The 17,852-nt window shown below is 44.9% G+C and overlaps 1 protein-coding gene and 1 long non-coding RNA gene across 3 annotated transcripts in view; one reads left to right on the forward strand and one right to left on the reverse strand.

The window, feature by feature from the left end:
• LOC144580420 (uncharacterized) overlaps positions 1-17,852 on the forward strand; it is a 46,995-nt gene that overhangs the window by 2,155 nt on the left and 26,988 nt on the right. For both annotated transcript variants that reach the window (XR_013529917.1, XR_013529919.1), the window contains exons 2-3: positions 4,937-4,987; positions 5,074-5,146. This is a non-coding gene — a long non-coding RNA (uncharacterized LOC144580420). The remainder of the gene's footprint in view (positions 1-4,936; positions 4,988-5,073; positions 5,147-17,852) is intronic.
• The window catches only part of MYH16 (myosin heavy chain 16), a 79,553-nt gene continuing 74,395 nt past the window's right edge, over positions 12,695-17,852 (reverse strand). Inside the window, exons 42-43 of the mRNA XM_035282452.3 lie at positions 16,909-17,136; positions 12,695-13,089 (exon numbers count right to left, since the gene is read on the reverse strand). Coding sequence (XP_035138343.1) covers positions 16,936-17,136 — 201 coding nt within the window. The 3' untranslated portion in view covers positions 12,695-13,089; positions 16,909-16,935. The remainder of the gene's footprint in view (positions 13,090-16,908; positions 17,137-17,852) is intronic.

The following is a 17,852-nucleotide window of genomic DNA, read 5'->3' on the forward strand; positions in this document are numbered from 1 at the left end:
TGGGAAAGAGAGGACAGCAGGTATGGAAAGCAGGGATTCCTTAAGTATCTGCAAGTTATATAACCAATTCCCAAATATGTAGAGAGATTTATGAAGATTCCACTTTATAAGGAACACTTACTGCTTTGGTGGAATTTGTTATTTGGGTAGATGACAGTAACACATGTAAATTAATACCAGACTTTATGATAAGTGACAATAAATGTTATACCAGAAAAATAACGGATGGGCCGGCACAGTGGCTCACGCTTGTAATCCCAGCACTTTGGGAGGCCGAGGCTGGTGGATCACGAGGTCAAGAGACTGAGACCGTCGTGGCCAACATGGTGAAACCCCGCCTCTACTAAAAATACAAAAATTAGCTGGGTGTGTTCGCGGATGCCTATAGTCCCAGCTACTCGGGAGGCTGAGGCAGGAGAATTGCTTGAACCCAGGAGGCAGAGGTTGCAGTGAGCCGAGATTGTGCCACTGCACTCCAGCCTGGCGACAGAGTGAGACTCTGTCTCAAAAAAAGAAAAATAGCAGACATTTACTATTAATCTCTGATTTGGAATAGTGTTTTGCAGTTTAGCCTAACCAAAGCTTACCATTTGATGCATTTCACTTCATATTTTATGAGTCATTCCAGATGTGAGATTCTTAGCCCTAAGTGGGGCTTTTTAAGATAAACTATTCTGTAACTGACGAAAAGGGAGCAGAGTATTTTGACACTTGACAGGTTTGTTTTGTTTTGTATTTTGAGATAGTGTCTTGCTCTGTCACCCAGGCTGGGGTGCAGTGGCATGATCTCAGTTCACTGCAACCTCTGCCTCCCTGGTTCAAGCGATTGTCCTGCCTCAGCCTCTTGAGTAGCTGGGATTACAGGCATGCATCATTACATATAGCTAATTATTAAATGTTTAGTAAAGATGGGGTTTTGCTATGTTGGCCAGGCTGGTTTTGAACTCTTGCCCTCAAGTGATCCACCCGTCTTGGCCTCAGACATGAGCCACCATACCTGGCCACCAAAACCGGAGGGTTTTGATATAAGGCAGGGTTGGGGGGCTGGCCTTATGGGTCATACTATCGTGCTGTGCTATGAAAGCCAACCATCAGGGTTCTAAGGGGGTTAGTTCCTTTTTTTTTTTGAGACGGAGTTTTGCTCCTGTTACCCAGACTGGAGTGCAATGGCACGATTTCGGCTCACCGCAACGTCCACCTTCTGGGTTCAAGCAATTCTCCTGCCTCAGCCTCCCGAGTAGCTGGGACTACAGGCACGTGCCACCATGCCCAGCTAATTTTTGTATTTTTAGTAGAGATGAGCTTTCACCTTGTTGACCCGGATGGTCTCCATCTCTTGACCTCGTGATCCACCCGCCTCAGCCTCCCAAAGTGCTGGGATTATAGGTGTGAGCCACCGCGCCCGGCCCTGCTTAGTTACTTTTAGTGTTTGTTTTTTAGGCTTGTGTGATGTATGCAAACTCAACAAATGCAGACTCAACCTTTTAAAAAAATTAGTATCATGGGTGAGGGGCAACTATCTGGGCTGTTGGCATGAGGGTAAAAGGATTTATCAAGACAATTTTAGATAAAGAAAGGCGGATTTGTTAGAGGAGGTAGGAAGCTATGAGAAGGCAACAGGCAGAATCAGCAGAGCAGCCGACTGCAAAGAAAGGCCTGCTGGGGATTTAATGGAATAGCATATGCTGTAATAGTTGGGCGCAGGAAGATTGTGAGTTATTTGTGAAGGAGGGCTATGTGTCTGGACCATGAAGGATGGCAGACTTGTACTTTACTTGCTTCTGTTTGCTTTCCCCTGCTCTCACCATCCTGACTCCTTTTCCCTAATTAGGCTTCACAATTAGTGCCAGGGAAGGTGGTACTTAGAGGTGGGCAATGAAAGGCAGTGGGGAGGGGCTGGACACTACCATGGACTGATATTGTTAGCTTTGCTGATTGGATTGGAATTACAATTGAGTTCAATTGAAATTTGGTCCAGATTCAAGTCATCAAATATTTAATAAATACTCCCTAAGTGCCAAATATTGTGTTAATGAGAGTAGAGTAAGATCCTTCTGTTCTTAAAGAACTTCGAGATTAGGATATGACCAGTCCACAAATTATTTTATCTTAATTTGTAGACCAGGGATGCTTATAAAATAATTTTAAATACAAGGAAATGCACAAATACCTCAAACCTGGAAGGTCCTGGTTAACATTCATTGAAAGTGTGAATGAATGAAAGAAAACAATTTGGATGTCAGAGGCACAGAGGTTACCGCTAGTTGAGAATGGAAGCTGGGGCTTATATTAGACATATCAGGAACATAATCAATCATAGTTTAGGAAGGTTACATATTTGTAAAGACCTGAGGATTTCTTTCTCAGGAGAGCTTCATTTAATAACTGGAATGTGAAGTTGGAGAGTAAGAAGATTGTTTCTTGCTTGTTGTGCCAACAGCTGAAACAGTGAACAATTACTACAGATCTGCCAATAATGCCTGCCACCTAGTCACCAAAAAGACTGTTGGAAATACTGAATCAATGACAATAAAAGCTATAAGCAAACAAAAGAACAAAACTATAAATGCATATTCTGTGTTAATAGTTAATGATAATCCTTATGCTTTAGAGATTGTCCTAATAGCTGGGCATGGTCCCAGTGGGGAAAACTTCCTATGGAAAGAATTTTGTACAGTTGAGTACAGGTGAACTGAAAAATGCATGTGAATTTTTCCACTGCTCACTGAGTCCATTTCCATAGGAGAGAGATGGAACCAGTTACGGGATGTCTAGGGGCATAGGGTAGTCTCAGGTGGTGTGTATAAATAGCATACTATCACGATTACCATACCTGTAAGACAAGCACACACGCATACTTCGGAATTCCTTTCCTACTTTCATAAATCTGTAATCCACGAGCCTGTAAATCCCCTCAAGGCCAGGGCCACTTAGACATTTTGTTTCTGACACATTTTACCGTATTATGCAAACTTAGGTTGTTTTAATAAAAAGGTAGTTTCATTCTGGAGCCATCTAGTACCCTCATCCACCAGTCATTGCATTAGCCTAAAGAGAGACACTTACCACTCCAGAGATTCCACGGGTCTTAAATAAAAGGTCCTTTGTGAGGAACTGGGAGCTAAGACCAAATATTGTAACAAAAGATGTTTCAATTACTGATGGACAAGTACAAGGTATGTGGGAAGGGGCACAGAGCTTCTATATCCTCTCTGGGCACGCCACCCTCCCAGCACTACCACGTGTTCTCTGAGTTAGATGCTCTCCAAACCTCATCATTGCAGCTTTTTATGGATGTTGTATAATGTAGGTATGATTGATTAAATCACTGGCCTTCGGTAATTGAAATAAATCTCCAGCTCCTCTTTTCCCTGGAGGTTGAGGGGTGGGACTGAAGATTCCTACCCTCTAATCACAGGGTTGGTTTCTCTGGCAATTGGTTTCATTCTGGAACCATCTAGCACTTTCATCCACTAGTCTCATTAGCATGCAAAAATCCAGAGATTCCAAGGGGTTTAAAAGCTCCTGTGTGAGGAACTGGGAGCTAAAACCAAATATTATAACAAAAGATGTTAGGCTGGACACTGGTTCACGCCTGTAATCCCAGCACTTTTGGGAGGCTGAGGCAGGCAGATTACCTGAGGTCAGGAGTTCAAGACCAGCTTGGCCAACAGTGAAACCCTGTCTCTATTAAAAAATACAAAAATTAGCCTGGTGTGGTGGCAGGTGCCTGTAATCCCAGCTACTCAGGAGGCTGAGGCAGGAGAAATGCTTGCTGGGAGGTAGAGGTTGTGGTGAGCTGAGATCACCCCACTGCACTCCAGCCTGGGGGTGACAGAGAGACTGTCTCAAAAAAAGAAAAAAAAAGATGTTCCTATCACCCGTATTATACAGGATAGTATAACAATTTTTAAAATTTGTTTTGTTTTATGAGATGGAGTCTCGCTCTGTCGCCAGGCTGGAGTGCAGTGGCGCAATCTCTGCTCACTGTAACCTCTATGCTTCCTAGGTTTAAGTGATTCTCCTGCCTCAGCCTCCCTGGTAGCTGGGACTACAAGTGCATGCCACTGCGCCCAGTGAATGTTTGTATTTTTAGTAGAGATGGGTGTCACCATGTTGTCCAGGATGGTCTCGATCTCTTGACCTCATGATCTGCCAGACTCGGCCTCCCAAAGTGCTGGGATTACAGTGTTAACCACTGCACTCGGCCCCAACAATTTTAAAAGCTGTATCAGAAACCAAATATATATTTCTTTTTTTTTTTTTTTTTTTTTTTTTTGAGACCGTCTGGCTCTGTTACCCAGGCTGGAGGGCAATGGTGTGGTCTTGGCTCACTGCAACCTCTGTCTCCTAGGTTAAAATGATTCTCCTGCCTCAGCCACCTGAGTAGCTGGGATTATAGGTGTGTGCCACCATGCCCAGCTAATTTTTGTATTTTTAGTAGAAATGAGGTTTCTCCATGTCGGCCAGGCTGGTCTTGAACACCTGACCTCCTGACCTCAAGTGATCCACCCACCTCAGCCTCCCAAAGTGTTGGGATTACAGGCATGAGTCACTGCGCCTGGCCTATATTTCTTACGTCACAGTTGGATCATTATATGTTTCAACTAGACTAGGCCACAGGGTGCCCAGATATTTGGTCAAACATGATTGGTTGTTTCTGTGAGGAAGCTTTTGGGTGAGGTTGACGTTTAAATCAGTAGACTGAATAAAGTAGATTGGCCCTCCTAATGTGGGTGGGCCTCATCCAATCAATTGAAGGCTTAAATAGAACAAAAGGCTGACTCTCCTGAGTAAGAGAATATTCTCCTTCCTGATGGCCTTTCCCCCACCCCTCAATCCTGGAAGCAATCCAAGATCAATTGCTGCACTTAATTCTTATGTTTCTTTAGTCTAATCTGAGTTCCTCACCTGAGACTTTTTTTTTTTTTTTAAGAGACGAAGTCTTGCTGTGTTGCCCAGGGTGGAGTGCGGTGGCTATTCACAGGTGTGATCATAGCTATTATAGCCTCAAACCCCTGGGCTCAAATGAGGCATTTGAACTGGAACATTGGCCCTTTTCTGGTTCTACAGAAGCTTCCAGCCTTCAGATTTGAACTGGGACACTGGCTTTGTGGATTTTCGACTTGCCAGCCTTCATAATTGTGTAAGCCAATTTTCCATCTCTCCATATTGATATCTCTATAATGTCTCCTATTTGTTCTGTGTCTCTGGAGAATCCTGCCTATTATAACAGGCATTTCCCAAGACTCCCATCCTTGGAGGGCCCCGGACTCTTGAAAGGCTATCAAAAGTACTGCTTAGAGCTGGGCATGATGGCTCACACCTGTAATCCCAGCATTCTGGGAGGCCAAGGTGGGCAGATCACCTGAGGTCAGGAGTTTGAGACCAGCCTGGCCAACATGATGAAATTCCGTATCTACTAAAAAATATAAAAATTAGGCCGGGCCTAATATAGGTTCACGCCTATAATCCCAGCAGTTTGGGAGGCCGAGGCGGGTGAATCACAAGGTCAAGAGATCGAGACCATCCTGGTCAACATGGTGAAACCCCGTCTCTACTAAAAATACAAAAATTAGCTGGGCATGGTGGCGCACACCTGTAGTCCCAGCTTCTCGGGAGGCTGAGGCAGGGGAATTGCTTGAACCCAGGAGGCGGAGGTTGCGGTGAGCTGAGATCGCGTCATTGCACCCCAGACCCTGTAACGAGCGAAACTCCCTCTCAAAAACAAAACAAAACAAAAAATATAAAAATTAGCCAGGCGTGGTGGTGCACTCCTGTAATCCCAGCTACTTGGGAGGCTGAGGCAGGAAAATCTCTTGGACCCACAAAGTGGAGGTTGCAGTGAGCCGAGTTGGTGCCTGGGTGACAGAGGAGACTCCTTCTTAAAAAAAAAAAAAAAAAAAAAAAAAAAAGTGCTGCTTAGGCTCTCAGCCACCTTGTCTGGAATCAGCAAATAGCCCTTGGGGTAAAACAACTAACTGATGGGTTCACTCTCTTTCGTACTCTGTTCTCTTGGACACTGACCTGGTAGGTATTTACTACCTCATTAGCGCTCTCTTATCTTTGAGTAGATATTTTGTATATTTTGTCCACTTTTCTAATTCTCACCAGTTGGAGGGTTGTCTGTTGCCCCAGTGCTCCATTACCAGACTCATTCGGCAAGTAGCCACTTTAAAAAAATCCCCTTGGTCCATTTCACTTTGGTAAGTCTTATTGCATTTAATTATCTATCTTTAACTCATTATTATGTTGTTTGCTTTACTGTACATGTTATAGGTTGGAGAGAATATCTAATTCTCATTTAATAGAGTGTATACATTGTGTACTATTTCAAATGTAATCACCATAGAGTTCATTAAGTGTTAAATAATTAGATAATTCATATTTAAATGTTTGTATTATGTAGAAATGTTTGGAGGATTGTTTTATAGATGTTTTAGAGGCTTTTAGTGATATTTGGAGAAACTGGAGTTTCTGGACAGCCTGGAAATACAATCCTATTTTCTCATTTAAAATAACTTCATATAGGCCCATTTGATCTGAGAATTGTTTTCAGGAATGAATTAACCTGGGAGGATGGTAGTTCTAATTGTGGTATAGAGCATACCTCTGTTTTGCATGCTTATATCACAAATGTATTTGTAGGCTTCTTATGATATCATGCTCCCAAATGAAGATGTTGACCAAAGCCTAGTCATCCCCCACCTGGAGATAAGTTAACCAATAGAAGAGTATCTCCAGGAGCAAATTTAAAGTAGTACAAAATCACAATTCTATTGGTTATTTTTGTGGGAACCCTGAATGAAATAGGTGGTTTGCTCATGAGTGTAACCAGTCTTGTTTGATTCTTGCTTGTTCACTTGAACTTTAGGTGCAAGAGCCCAAGAATCTTGCCCCATCCACACCTGCCCTCTAAGTGATCTCACAGGTTCTTATAGGCTGCCAACCCGCAGATCTACATCTCTATTCCTGACCCCCGTTAATTCATACTGCTCTTAAGAGTCTCCACCTGCTGTCTCATCATCTCTTACCTCAGTTCAATCGATGTAAAACCTGGCATTTCCTGCTCCTCCCTACTTCAGATTCTGCTCTTCTCTCTACCTCTCAGTCCGAGATATCCTCATCCACCACAGATTGATTAATGGCCCCCAGGAAGTTAGTTATCAAGTCATAACATATCCACCTCCTATGGATTTCTTTTTTTCCTTAAAAACTTTCAAACCTACAGAAAAGTTGCAAAAATATATGAGTATAATGAATATCAATATACCTGTTTCCTTAAATTTATCACTTGTGAACATGTTATCACATTTGCTTTCCCTCTCTCTCTCTCATATATATATGTTTTATACATGTATCTTTATAATAATAGTGACATTATTTGTTGAGTCATTTGTAAGTCACAGACATCATGAGACTCTTCACTGCTCATACTTCAGTATGTGTCTCTGAAGAACAAGCAACTTCTCTTTTACAACAGTAATACAATTAAAATTTAGGACATTTAACATTAATGCACTGTTATTTACTATAATAACTAATATGTTAATTACAAATCTTAACAAATTAATATAAGTTTATATTCAAATTTCACTTATGCCAATAATGTCTTTTTAAATTTTTAAATATTCATTAAAAAAATTTTTTGAGACAGAGTCTCACTCTGTTGCCCAGGCTGGAGTGCAGTGGCACAATCTCAGCTCACTGCAACGTCTGCCTTCAGGGTTTAAGTGGTTCTTGTGCCTCAACCACCTGAGTAATTGGGTTTACAGGTGCAGGCCACTATGCCCAGCTAATTTTTATATTTTTAGTAGAGATGGAGTTTTGCCATGTTGCCCAGGCTGGTCTCAAATTCCTGGACTCAAGTGATCTGCCTGCCTCAGCCTCTCAAAGTGCTGGGATCACAGCTGTGAGCCACTGTGCCCAGTCAGTAATGTCCTTTCTAGCATTTTTTTTTTTTTTTTTGGTCAATCCTGGAGCCCATCTGAGATCAATTGTTGCAGTTAGTTCTTATGTTTTTTTAATATAGTTTGGAACAGTTCCTCACCTTAATCTTTTTTTTTTTTTTTTGAGATGGGGTCTTGTGTTGTCCAGCATAGAGTGCAGTGGCTGTTCACTGGTGCAATCATAGCTACCACAGCCTTGAATTTCTGGGCCCTATGATCCTGCTCAGCCTCCCAAGTATCTGAAGTAGCTGGGACTACAGACAAGGTCCTCAGCATTTTTCTTTTTTTTGGCTTTTGTGAATTGGGAATCTTCTTTTTTTTTTAATTGGATTATGAGGAAAACACTAGACACATCTCTCTCACCCTCAGAATAAAGTCTGCACTCCATAACAAGTCATGGAGGTCTCTGTGATCTGTCACCTTTGTCTCTGACCACATTGTCTGTGTGGTAGACACTGGCTGCCCACACAACACCTTTCCCTGCTTTGCTTCCCTGCTTGTGTTCAGGTGCCTCTCAGGGAAGCTCAGCCCTCCTCAAGTCCAGGGAATGAACCACAATTGGTCCATGTCTAATGCAGCAAGCCCATTCGCACTTGCTGCTAATTGATTTGGGGATGGCCGTGTGCCCCATTTCTGCCAGTCAGCACTCATGAGTTAGTTTCATGGGGAGCTTCTGGAAAAAAAATGTACTCCTTGATAAAAAGGATGGCAAGGAGGCTTATATCTTTTTACTCCTTCTATCTTTTTACTGGCTTAAGCATGGCAGGGGAAGATGGGGCCTAACGCTATGGCAATTGCTTTGACAGGCCCGAGGATGCTGCAGGATGGAAAGGTGGAGACCTGGTGCTTTCCCACTGCACTCATTCTGAAATTATCCACCAGGGCGGGGTGGGTTGTATGTGTGCCAGATCTTAAATGTCTCTGCAGCGGATGCCAACAGTGTGCTGCCACCTGCAGCCAAGCACTCTCTTAGCTGACACACTCTGCCTACCTCCTCCTGCTCTCCCACTCTCCCTTCCCACAAACCCTCTCTCCCCTTGATACCTAACTCCTACTCACCCTTCAGCTTCAGCAGAGACATGACTTCTTCCAGACTTTCCTTTGTCGTCCAAGACTAGGCTGGGTGCCTCTCCTGTAGCACCCTGTACCTACTCCCATGAGAGCCTTTTGGATCACCAGACCTACTTCCCATAATGCACTTCTCCCTTCAGTCTGGTTACTTTATTGCTGCCTTATTTAAAGTTGGTTTTCAAAAACATCTGTAGGCCAGGCGCAGTGGCTCACACCTGAAATTCCACCACTTTGGGGGGCCGAGGCAGAGCATCACTGAGATCAGGAGTTCGAGACCAGCCTGGCCAACATGGTGAAACCCCAGCTCTACTAAAAATACAAAAATTAGCCAGATGGGTACCTATAATCCCAGCTACTTGGGAGGCTGAGGCATGAGACTCGTTTGAACCTGGGAGGCAGAGGTTGTAGTGAACCAAGATTGTGCCATTGCACTCTAGCCTGGGCAACAAGAGCAAAACTCTGTCTCAAACAAAACAAAACGTCTGTAGAGGGAAGTTTTATGGAAGTATTACTGCAAAGCTACAGAACACATTTTTTATTAGCCTAAGCCAGGGCTCAGGAAGAAGTGGGAAGAAGAATCCCTTATAATATTTAACAGGTTCCCTTTTAGCCTGTGATTCAACCATGACGCAAGGTTGACCTTTTCATAACAAATCTCTAGCCAGAGGACAAGTGTTGAAGTCCTACGGAATGCTAGAAGAAACTGGGCAAGTGTCACACTGCCGGGAGAGTAGAACCTGTATCTCCCTGATTTCAGAGTGTACAGATTCGACTTATGTAATTATACAGGTAAAGACTGGAGAAAAGTAAGGGCAAAATGTGGGGACATATATTCTTGTTCAATATTAAGTGGGACTTTTTGGCCATGATCATTAGTCAGAACTGGAATGGGGCTGGGCACAATGGCTCACACCTGTAATCCCAGCACTTTGGGAAACCAAGGCGGGAGAATCTCTTGAGCCCAGGAGTTCAAGGCCAGAGGGCAACATCGCTACAAAACAAAAAACAAATCAGCTGAGTGTGGTGGTGTGCACCTGTAGTACAATTTACTTGGAGGCTGAGATGGGAGGATTACTTTAACCTGGGAGATCAAGGCTGCAGTGAGCTATGATCACACTGTTGCTCCAGCCTGGGCAAAAGAGTAAGACCCTGTCTCAAAACAAGAGAAAAAACTGGAATGGGCTGCCTTTTTTCACTGAGAAGATGCAAGTAGAAGTTGGATTATCATTTTTTCAGGGATATTGTGGAGGGGAATCCTTAGTTGCCTCAGAGTTGGGCTAGATGCTCTTTAAATGCCTCTTCCAGCCCTAGAATTTTGCAGTATAGAATTCTAAGATTCTGTGATTTGGTGTCTCCCGGGAAATCCACACACAGCAGTTGGAGACCCTGCCACCAGAGGGCAGTGTTTTCACATTTGGTCCAGTTGTATAGAAGGAACCAAAGTTCCCTCTAGGACTCCGACTAGAGAACCAAGTTGTTTATTTCTTTTTGAGATAGGGTCTCACTTTGTCACCCAGGCTAGAGTGCAGTGATGCAGTCAGAACTTGCTGCAGCCTTGACTTCCTGGGCTTAAGTTAGCCTCCCACCTCAGGCTCTTGTACCAAGACTACAGGCATGCACTACCATGGTTGGTTAATTTTTACATTTTTTGTAGAGAAAGAGGCTCAGTATGTTGCCCAGGTTGGTCTTGGATTCCTGGCTTCAAGTGATCCTCCTGCCTTGGCCTCCCAAAGTTTGGAATCACAGTCATGAACCACCTTGCCCAGTGAAGAGTGCTAAGTTTAGAACCATCACAGGTGATGTGCCCCTGTGCGAAGGTGGAGAGGGACCCACCAAAGAAGTAGTATTCCTCTCTCTCCACCACCCTAGACAGTGATTTCTGCCTGCTAACAGATTGGAGAGAGGTCAGAATGCTGGAAGACACACCATTCCCAAAAAAGCCAGTGTGTTCTGAAGGCTGGGAACTGGCAGGGAGCCTTCCCTCATGGCACTGCCCCAACAACAGCTCTACAAAGACTAGGAGGCCAAGGAAGGGAACAGGGTCAGGAGTGTTAGAAGATCACAACAGAAACCCTGCCACACGAGGGAAGGGTGACAAAGCCAGGGATATTCAGCCTAGAGAAGAGAAAACTTGGAGGGACCTATCTTGAGAACTGGCTACCATGAAGGTTGTTCTGTAGGGCTTTGGGTAGAAATACCAGGGCAGTGGCCAGGGGCAATGGCTCACGCTTGTAATCTCAGCACTTTGGGTGGCTGAGGTAGGCGGATCACCTGAGGTCAGGAGTTTGAGACCAGCCTGGCCAACATGGCAAAACCCCATCTCTACTAAAAATACAAAAATTAGGCTGGGTGTGGTGGCGCGCGCCTGTAATCCCAATTACTCGGGAGGCTGAGGCAGGAGAATCACTTGAACCATGGATGGGGAGGTTGCAGTGAGCTGAGATCATGCCCTGCACTCCAGCCTGGGTGACACACTGAGACTCTGTCTCAAAAAAATAAAAAAGAAAAAACAAATACCAGGTCAGCATGCAGAACGCCACTTGGGGGGCACGTCTCATCTTGATTGAAGGGAGAACTTTGTGTTAGTGTCAGGAAGGACAGCGCCCTGGGAGGCAGCGCGTTCTGTCATTCATTTACTCTACATGTAGTTACCGTGTGCACACTTCAGCCGTGGCAGTCTCTAGTTGCTTAGGATACAGCAGTGAACAAAGCAGCAAACTGCCTGCCCTCACGGAGCTGACCCACTGGTGTCTGAACATCCTGGGAGATGAGATGGAACGTGCAGGGGCCCTATGAGCATTAGCTGGATGGACTTGACCTACTTCGGAGATTCTGTTAACTTTGTTGGCTTTAAGAAACCTAGGTTGTCTTCATTTCTCTGATGCAGACTTCCACAATTTGGAAAGAACTTCACCAAGACTGTATTGATTTCATGGTTTCCAGTAGAAGCAAACCTGTGAATTACTATATAGGGATGCAACAGAACTTTTTTATATGGCAGTGGTAAAAATTGCCTTTGGATAAGTCTTAGGAAAAGAAAAATTTTCCATTTAAAAACAAGCTCCGGCCAGGTGCAGTGGCTCATGCCTGTAATCCCAGCACTTTGGGAGGCCAAGGTGGGCATATCATGAAGTCAGGAGATCGAGACCATCTTGTCCAACATGGTGAAACCCCATCTCTACTAAAATACGAAAAATTGGCCGGTGTGGTGGCATGTGCCTGTAGTTCCAGCTACTCAGGAGGCTGAGGCAGGAGAACTGTGTGAACCCAGGAGGTGGAGGTTGCAGTGAGCCAAGATTGTGCCACTGTACTCCAGACTGGTGACAGAGCAAGACTCCATCTCAAAAGGAAAAAAAACAAAAACGAAAAACAAGCTCCCAGTTGGGTATAGTGGCTCATGCCTGTAATCCCAACACTTTGGGAGGGTGAGGTGGGAGGATTGCTTGAGCCTGAGAATTCAAGACCCACTGGGGCAACATAGTGAGAAAAATGAAAATTAGCCTGGAATAGCAGCACGTCAGTACTGCTGCTGTACTGTACTGTGCTGGAGGCAGAGGCAGGAGGATTGCCTGTACCCAGGAGTTCAAGGCTTCAGTGAGCCATGATTGTGCCACTACACTCCAGCCTGGGCCACAGAGCAAGACCCTTTCTGTAAAAAAGCAAAGAAGCTCCAGTTGGTCTATCTTTTATGTTTCTTTTATTTAAGCTATATTGGGACATTAAACATTGTCAACATGAGAAATTCTTTGTAGAGAACAGCCGGGTCACAGACATTACATATTCTGCCCTTGACATGAACATGTAGGAACTCAGTGGAAACAGATCCATCATTACTATCATTCAAATGCTTACTGCAGTCCCAGAGAAGCCTCACTCACTTTAATTCCTCTAATGGCTGGGTATTTACATTCCGTAGCTCATTTTCCACCATAGCGCTCTTTACTCTTCACCACCTGTCTCTTTCTAGCTTGCGCTTTCTTTTGCATAGTAAACATTCTCAGGACAGACCCAGTTTTCCGTTTTCATATTTTCTCCTTCTCAATGGACTGCAGTTGAGATCTGTATTACCCTGGAAGAAAGAGAGAGATAGTGAGCAAGTCCATGCGGGTAAGAGCTGGGAGTTCTGATGTCTTTGCTCCTTTCTTGCTGGAAAGACAGCTCCCTGAGATGCTTGAAGATTCTGCCAAGGCTTCCTTTCTAATAATGGATACGGTTGGGTCATACTTAGCTTGTTTTGCATGAGGTTTTATGGGTTTAAAGACACCTTCTTTGGGCTTAGTATGCCCAAAAAGGCTTTAACTCCACACAAGTTGTTGAGTGGGCCCAGAGTGAAGTCCCCTGGGATACAGAGCTCTCCCTAAGAGCCTGCCTTTGATGTGTCATGAGGGGTTTTGCTACGGTGATGTGTCCATCTTCCAAAGAAAGAAAAGCTACTGCCCATCACGTCTCACAAATTGGTTTTTTAAATTAAAAAGGTTTCCTTATGGAGTTTATGGAATAATTGCACCCAGTGGAGCTATTCACAGCCTCACCCTTGCCTGCCCTACCCTGCTAGCTTCATCTCTCACTGCGCTGCAGCTCTCTGCTCTCATCCCGAGCCCATCTACTCCATCCAGCCTGTGCCCCTGTGCAAATCCCACCTCTGCACTTTTGTGTGTGTTGGACCTTCTGTCTGGAATGCCCTTCTTTCCTCTGCCTGGTGAAGGATTTTATTTATTCTCTTACATTTTTGTTCAAATATTTTATTTTTATGTTTAAAATGGTTTTTTGTTTTTTAGTTTATTTAAAAAAAATTTTTTTTTTGAGATGGAGTCTTGCTCTTGTTGCCCAGACTGGAGTGCAATGGCATGATCTTGGCTCACTGCAACCTCTGCCTCCCAGGTTCAAGCGATTCTTCTGCCTCAGCCTCCTGAGTAGCTGGGATTATAAGCACCTGCTACCATGCCTGCCTTATTAAAAAAAAAAAAAAAAAAAGACAGATCAGGACATGGAGAGTAGACCCCAGAGACACAGCCTCATCACCCCAGAGCGCCAGTGGCAGGATGGCAGCCTGATGGCATGGCATGGAAATAGATCCTTGCTGTGACAGAGCAGTTGTACCAGGTCTAGCCAAGCCAGGGCAGGGTCCTGCTTTAAAGGATGTCTAATCCTGGAGCCTAAGACTTGGTGGAGGAAGCTGAACTGCCTCTTGAGTCTGGGTATGACTACTCATGAGTAGTCTCCAGCTAGTAGTCAGAGCTCAGTGGGTGGAATCCCTTTGAGGTTTGTCCTGAAAGGAGATGGTTACACATTAATATACAGACAAGCCTCTGATTTCCTTAACTTCCTGAGCTAACCATTATTTCAGGGTTAGAGAGTTCAGAAAAAGATTCTGTGCCCCATATTTTATCTCCTCCCTAAGCAAATGGTCAGATAAGGCTCAGCTTCGAATCAAAGGTCAATAGGGTTATCGCTTTTGGCTAAAACCCAATCTGACCACCATTACTGAAAGACAACAAATCATAACTGAGCAGGGAACCTTACCCTCCTCAGCAGGGGTTTCATTCAACAATATGTTGATTCAGTGAGGCCAAATATAATTCCTAGAAGCCATGGAGGTCAGTGCTTAGGTTCAGCCCCACCCTGCCTCCCAGAGTGAACCAAGTCATTGATTTTTGGCTGCCCTGGTTAATCCTACACAGAGGGCAACTGTATCAATCTCCACAGTAACTCAAATAAAAGATAACTTGCCTTTTTATAGCACAGGGTGTGTATGACCATGAGCAAGTCACCAAACTTCTCCAAGCTCATTTTCCTCACCTGACAAATGGGGATATTTATACCTACCTTGTTGGGCAAAAAAGAGAGTGAAAAGCATTTTCCATGCACTTAGCCACCACCATGCTAACTTTTTACATATTTTGCAGAGATGGGGTTGTGCTGTCTTGCCCAGGCTGGTCTTGAACTTCTGGCCTCGAGTGATCCTCCTGCCTTGGCCTCCCAAAGTGTCAGGATTAGAGGTGTGAGCCACTGTGCCCAGCCCTTTGAGTTTTTTTCTATTTCTTAGCACTTGGCTCTTGTTAAAGGAGAACTCTTCGTACCCTGGCTCCATGTTTCTGGGTGGTTCTCAAATTCAGTCACACATGTGAGTCACCTGGAGGGCTTGCTAAACCACAAATGCCAGGCCCACCCCCGGAGCTGCTGATGCAGTAGGTCTGGAGCCAGGCCTAAGAATAGGCATCTCTAAGAACATCCTAGGCGACACTGATGCGGCTGGTCTTAGGACCACGTTTTGGGATCCACTCCTCCAGAATCATGTTCTGTGCCTTACTCCTCACTTTTCTTTTGCTTCTGTCCATGGAAAAGGAGTGATTGATTTTGTTTTTGGAATAAGGAACCAGGAAGGCAGGACTGAGCCCCGCCCCATCTAATCTCTCCTTTTAGATCTACTCCCAGGGATGATGAGTTTTGATTGTTCCTCTACTGGGAATAGTGGCTGCTCTACAGGGATTAAGCCTGTAGTTGTTCAGTTCTGCAGGTTATCTTTTTTTTTTTTTTTTTTTTTTGAGATGGAGTCTTGCTCTGTTGCCCAGGCTAGAGTGCAGTAGCGTGATCTCAGCTGGCTCACTGCAACCTCTGCCTCCTGGGTTCAAGCAATTCTGGTACCTCAGCCTCCCGAATAGCTGGGATTACAGGCATGTGCCACCATGCCTGGCTAATTTTGTATTTGTTTGTTTGTTTATTTTAAAGAGACAGGGTTCCGTCATGTTGGCCAGGCTGGTCTTGAACTCCTGACCTCAGGTGATCCACCCGCCTTGGCCTCCTCAAGTGCTAGGATTATAGGCATGAGCTACCACGCCTGGCTAATTTTGTATTTTTAGTAGAGTTGGGGTTTCAGGTGTCTTTAATTTTGAGGCAAAGTACGAGGTTGCCTATAGTGGACACATGTGAAAGCCACATCCTCAATCTAAAACTATGGCATAATAAATAATGTATTTTGACTTTTTTTTCTTTGAGATGGGGCCTCACTCTGTTGCCCAGGCTGGAATGCAGTGGTGCGATCATAGATCATTGTAACCTCGGACTCCTGGGCTCAAGGGATCCTCTCATCTCAGCCTCTCGAGTAACTGGGACTACAGGTGTGCACCACCATGGCTGGCTTTTTTATTTTTTATTTTCATTTTTGTAGAGACAGGGTTTCACTGTGTTCCCCAGGCTGGTCTTGAACTCCTCGGCCTAAACCATCTTCTTACCTCAGCCTCCCAAAGAACTAAGATTGACAGGCACGAGCTACTGCATTCAGCCTATTTTAACTTTTATATATTTATCACCAACATTTTTTGTCCTTGGTTAGTTCTGAATTAAGGGGAATAAGGACTACTTTAAATTTACCCTAAAATCCCACCTGCACTCAGTGCTCAAGAAATGGTAGCTATGGTGATAATTATCATTTTCTTAGTGTTAGAGGCATGAATTCAACCAGGATTGATGAAATCTCCAGTGAAGAATGATATTGTGAGGCATACAAAAGATGAATACACATTGCCATAAACTTGTGGATGTCCCTGTGACTGGTACTAAGCACCCAGGTTCCAGGGCTAGTGTCAAGTGGCATCACATGTGGAAACTGCCCTTCCATGCAGATGGAGGAACATCAGGTCAGCCGGCACCTGTAATACAGGTGAACAGCACCCCACCTGAGGGCTGTGAGAATCTAGAGGAGTTTTGCAGCCGAAGAGGCAGGGGAAGAGCTTTGGGGTTCCTGTTGCATGAGACTGGGTATGACAAAGACTGGAGCTGGGGAGCAGGGGGACTACAGCTGGGTCACATAGTACCACTACTAGGAGCAAAGCTGGTGCAGGGAAGGAGCGTTCTGAGTGAGGTCATCCAGAGTGGTGTCCACACCTACCAGCTGTGGCCTAGGACATGGAAGGCCTCACTCCTCAGAAAGGGTTTTTGAGGTGCCTGTCTTGGACACCTGGATGATCTCCACAGAGGTGATGCCCTTGCCAGCCACACGGTGTCTGGTGCGCAGCTTGTTTAGGGCGGTCTCTGCTATGCCGGCCCGCTCCTCAGCGTCATCCAGCTCATGCACCGTCTTCCTATATCGAGCCAGGGTCTGGTTGGCCTGGTCCTCCTATGACAAAGGCACAGTGGGAAATGGGGCATAAATATGGCTGGTTCTGGTTAGATGTGCATTTTTTTTTTTTTTTTTGAGACACAGAGTCTTGGTCTATTGCCCAGGCTGGAGTGCAGTGGTGCAATCTCAGCTCACTGCAGCCTCCGCCTTCCAGGTTCAAGCGATTCTCCTGCCTCAGTCTCCTGAATAGCTGGGACTATAGGTGTGTACTACTACACCTGGCTAATTTTTGTATTTTTAATAGAGACAAGGTTTCCCCATGTTGGGCAGGCTGGTTTCCAACTCCTGACCTCAGGCGATCCACCTGTTTTGGCCTCCCAAAGTGCTGGGATTCTAGGTGTGAGCCATTGCGCCAGCCTAAATGTGCATGTGTTTGTTTGTTTGTTTGTTTCGAGGCAGAGTCTTGCTCTGTCACTCAGGCTGGAGTGCAGTGACACAATCTTGGTTCACTGTAACCTCTGCCTCCCAGGTTCAAGTGATTCTCCTGCCTCAGCCTCCTGAGTAGTTGGGATTACAGGCCTGTGACATCACGCCTGGCTAATTATTGTATTTTTAGTAGAGACAGGTTTCACCATATTGGCCAGGCTGGTCTAGAACTCCTGACTTTGTGATCCTCCTGCCTGAGCCTCCAAACATGCTGGGATTATAGGCGTGAGCCACCGTGCCTGGCTTAAATATGCATTTTTATTAGTTCTATGGGTCATCTAAGAGTC

The sequence above is a fragment of the Callithrix jacchus genome, chromosome 2, assembly GCF_049354715.1.
Source record: "Callithrix jacchus isolate 240 chromosome 2, calJac240_pri, whole genome shotgun sequence".
Classification (NCBI taxonomy): domain Eukaryota; kingdom Metazoa; phylum Chordata; class Mammalia; order Primates; family Cebidae; genus Callithrix; species Callithrix jacchus.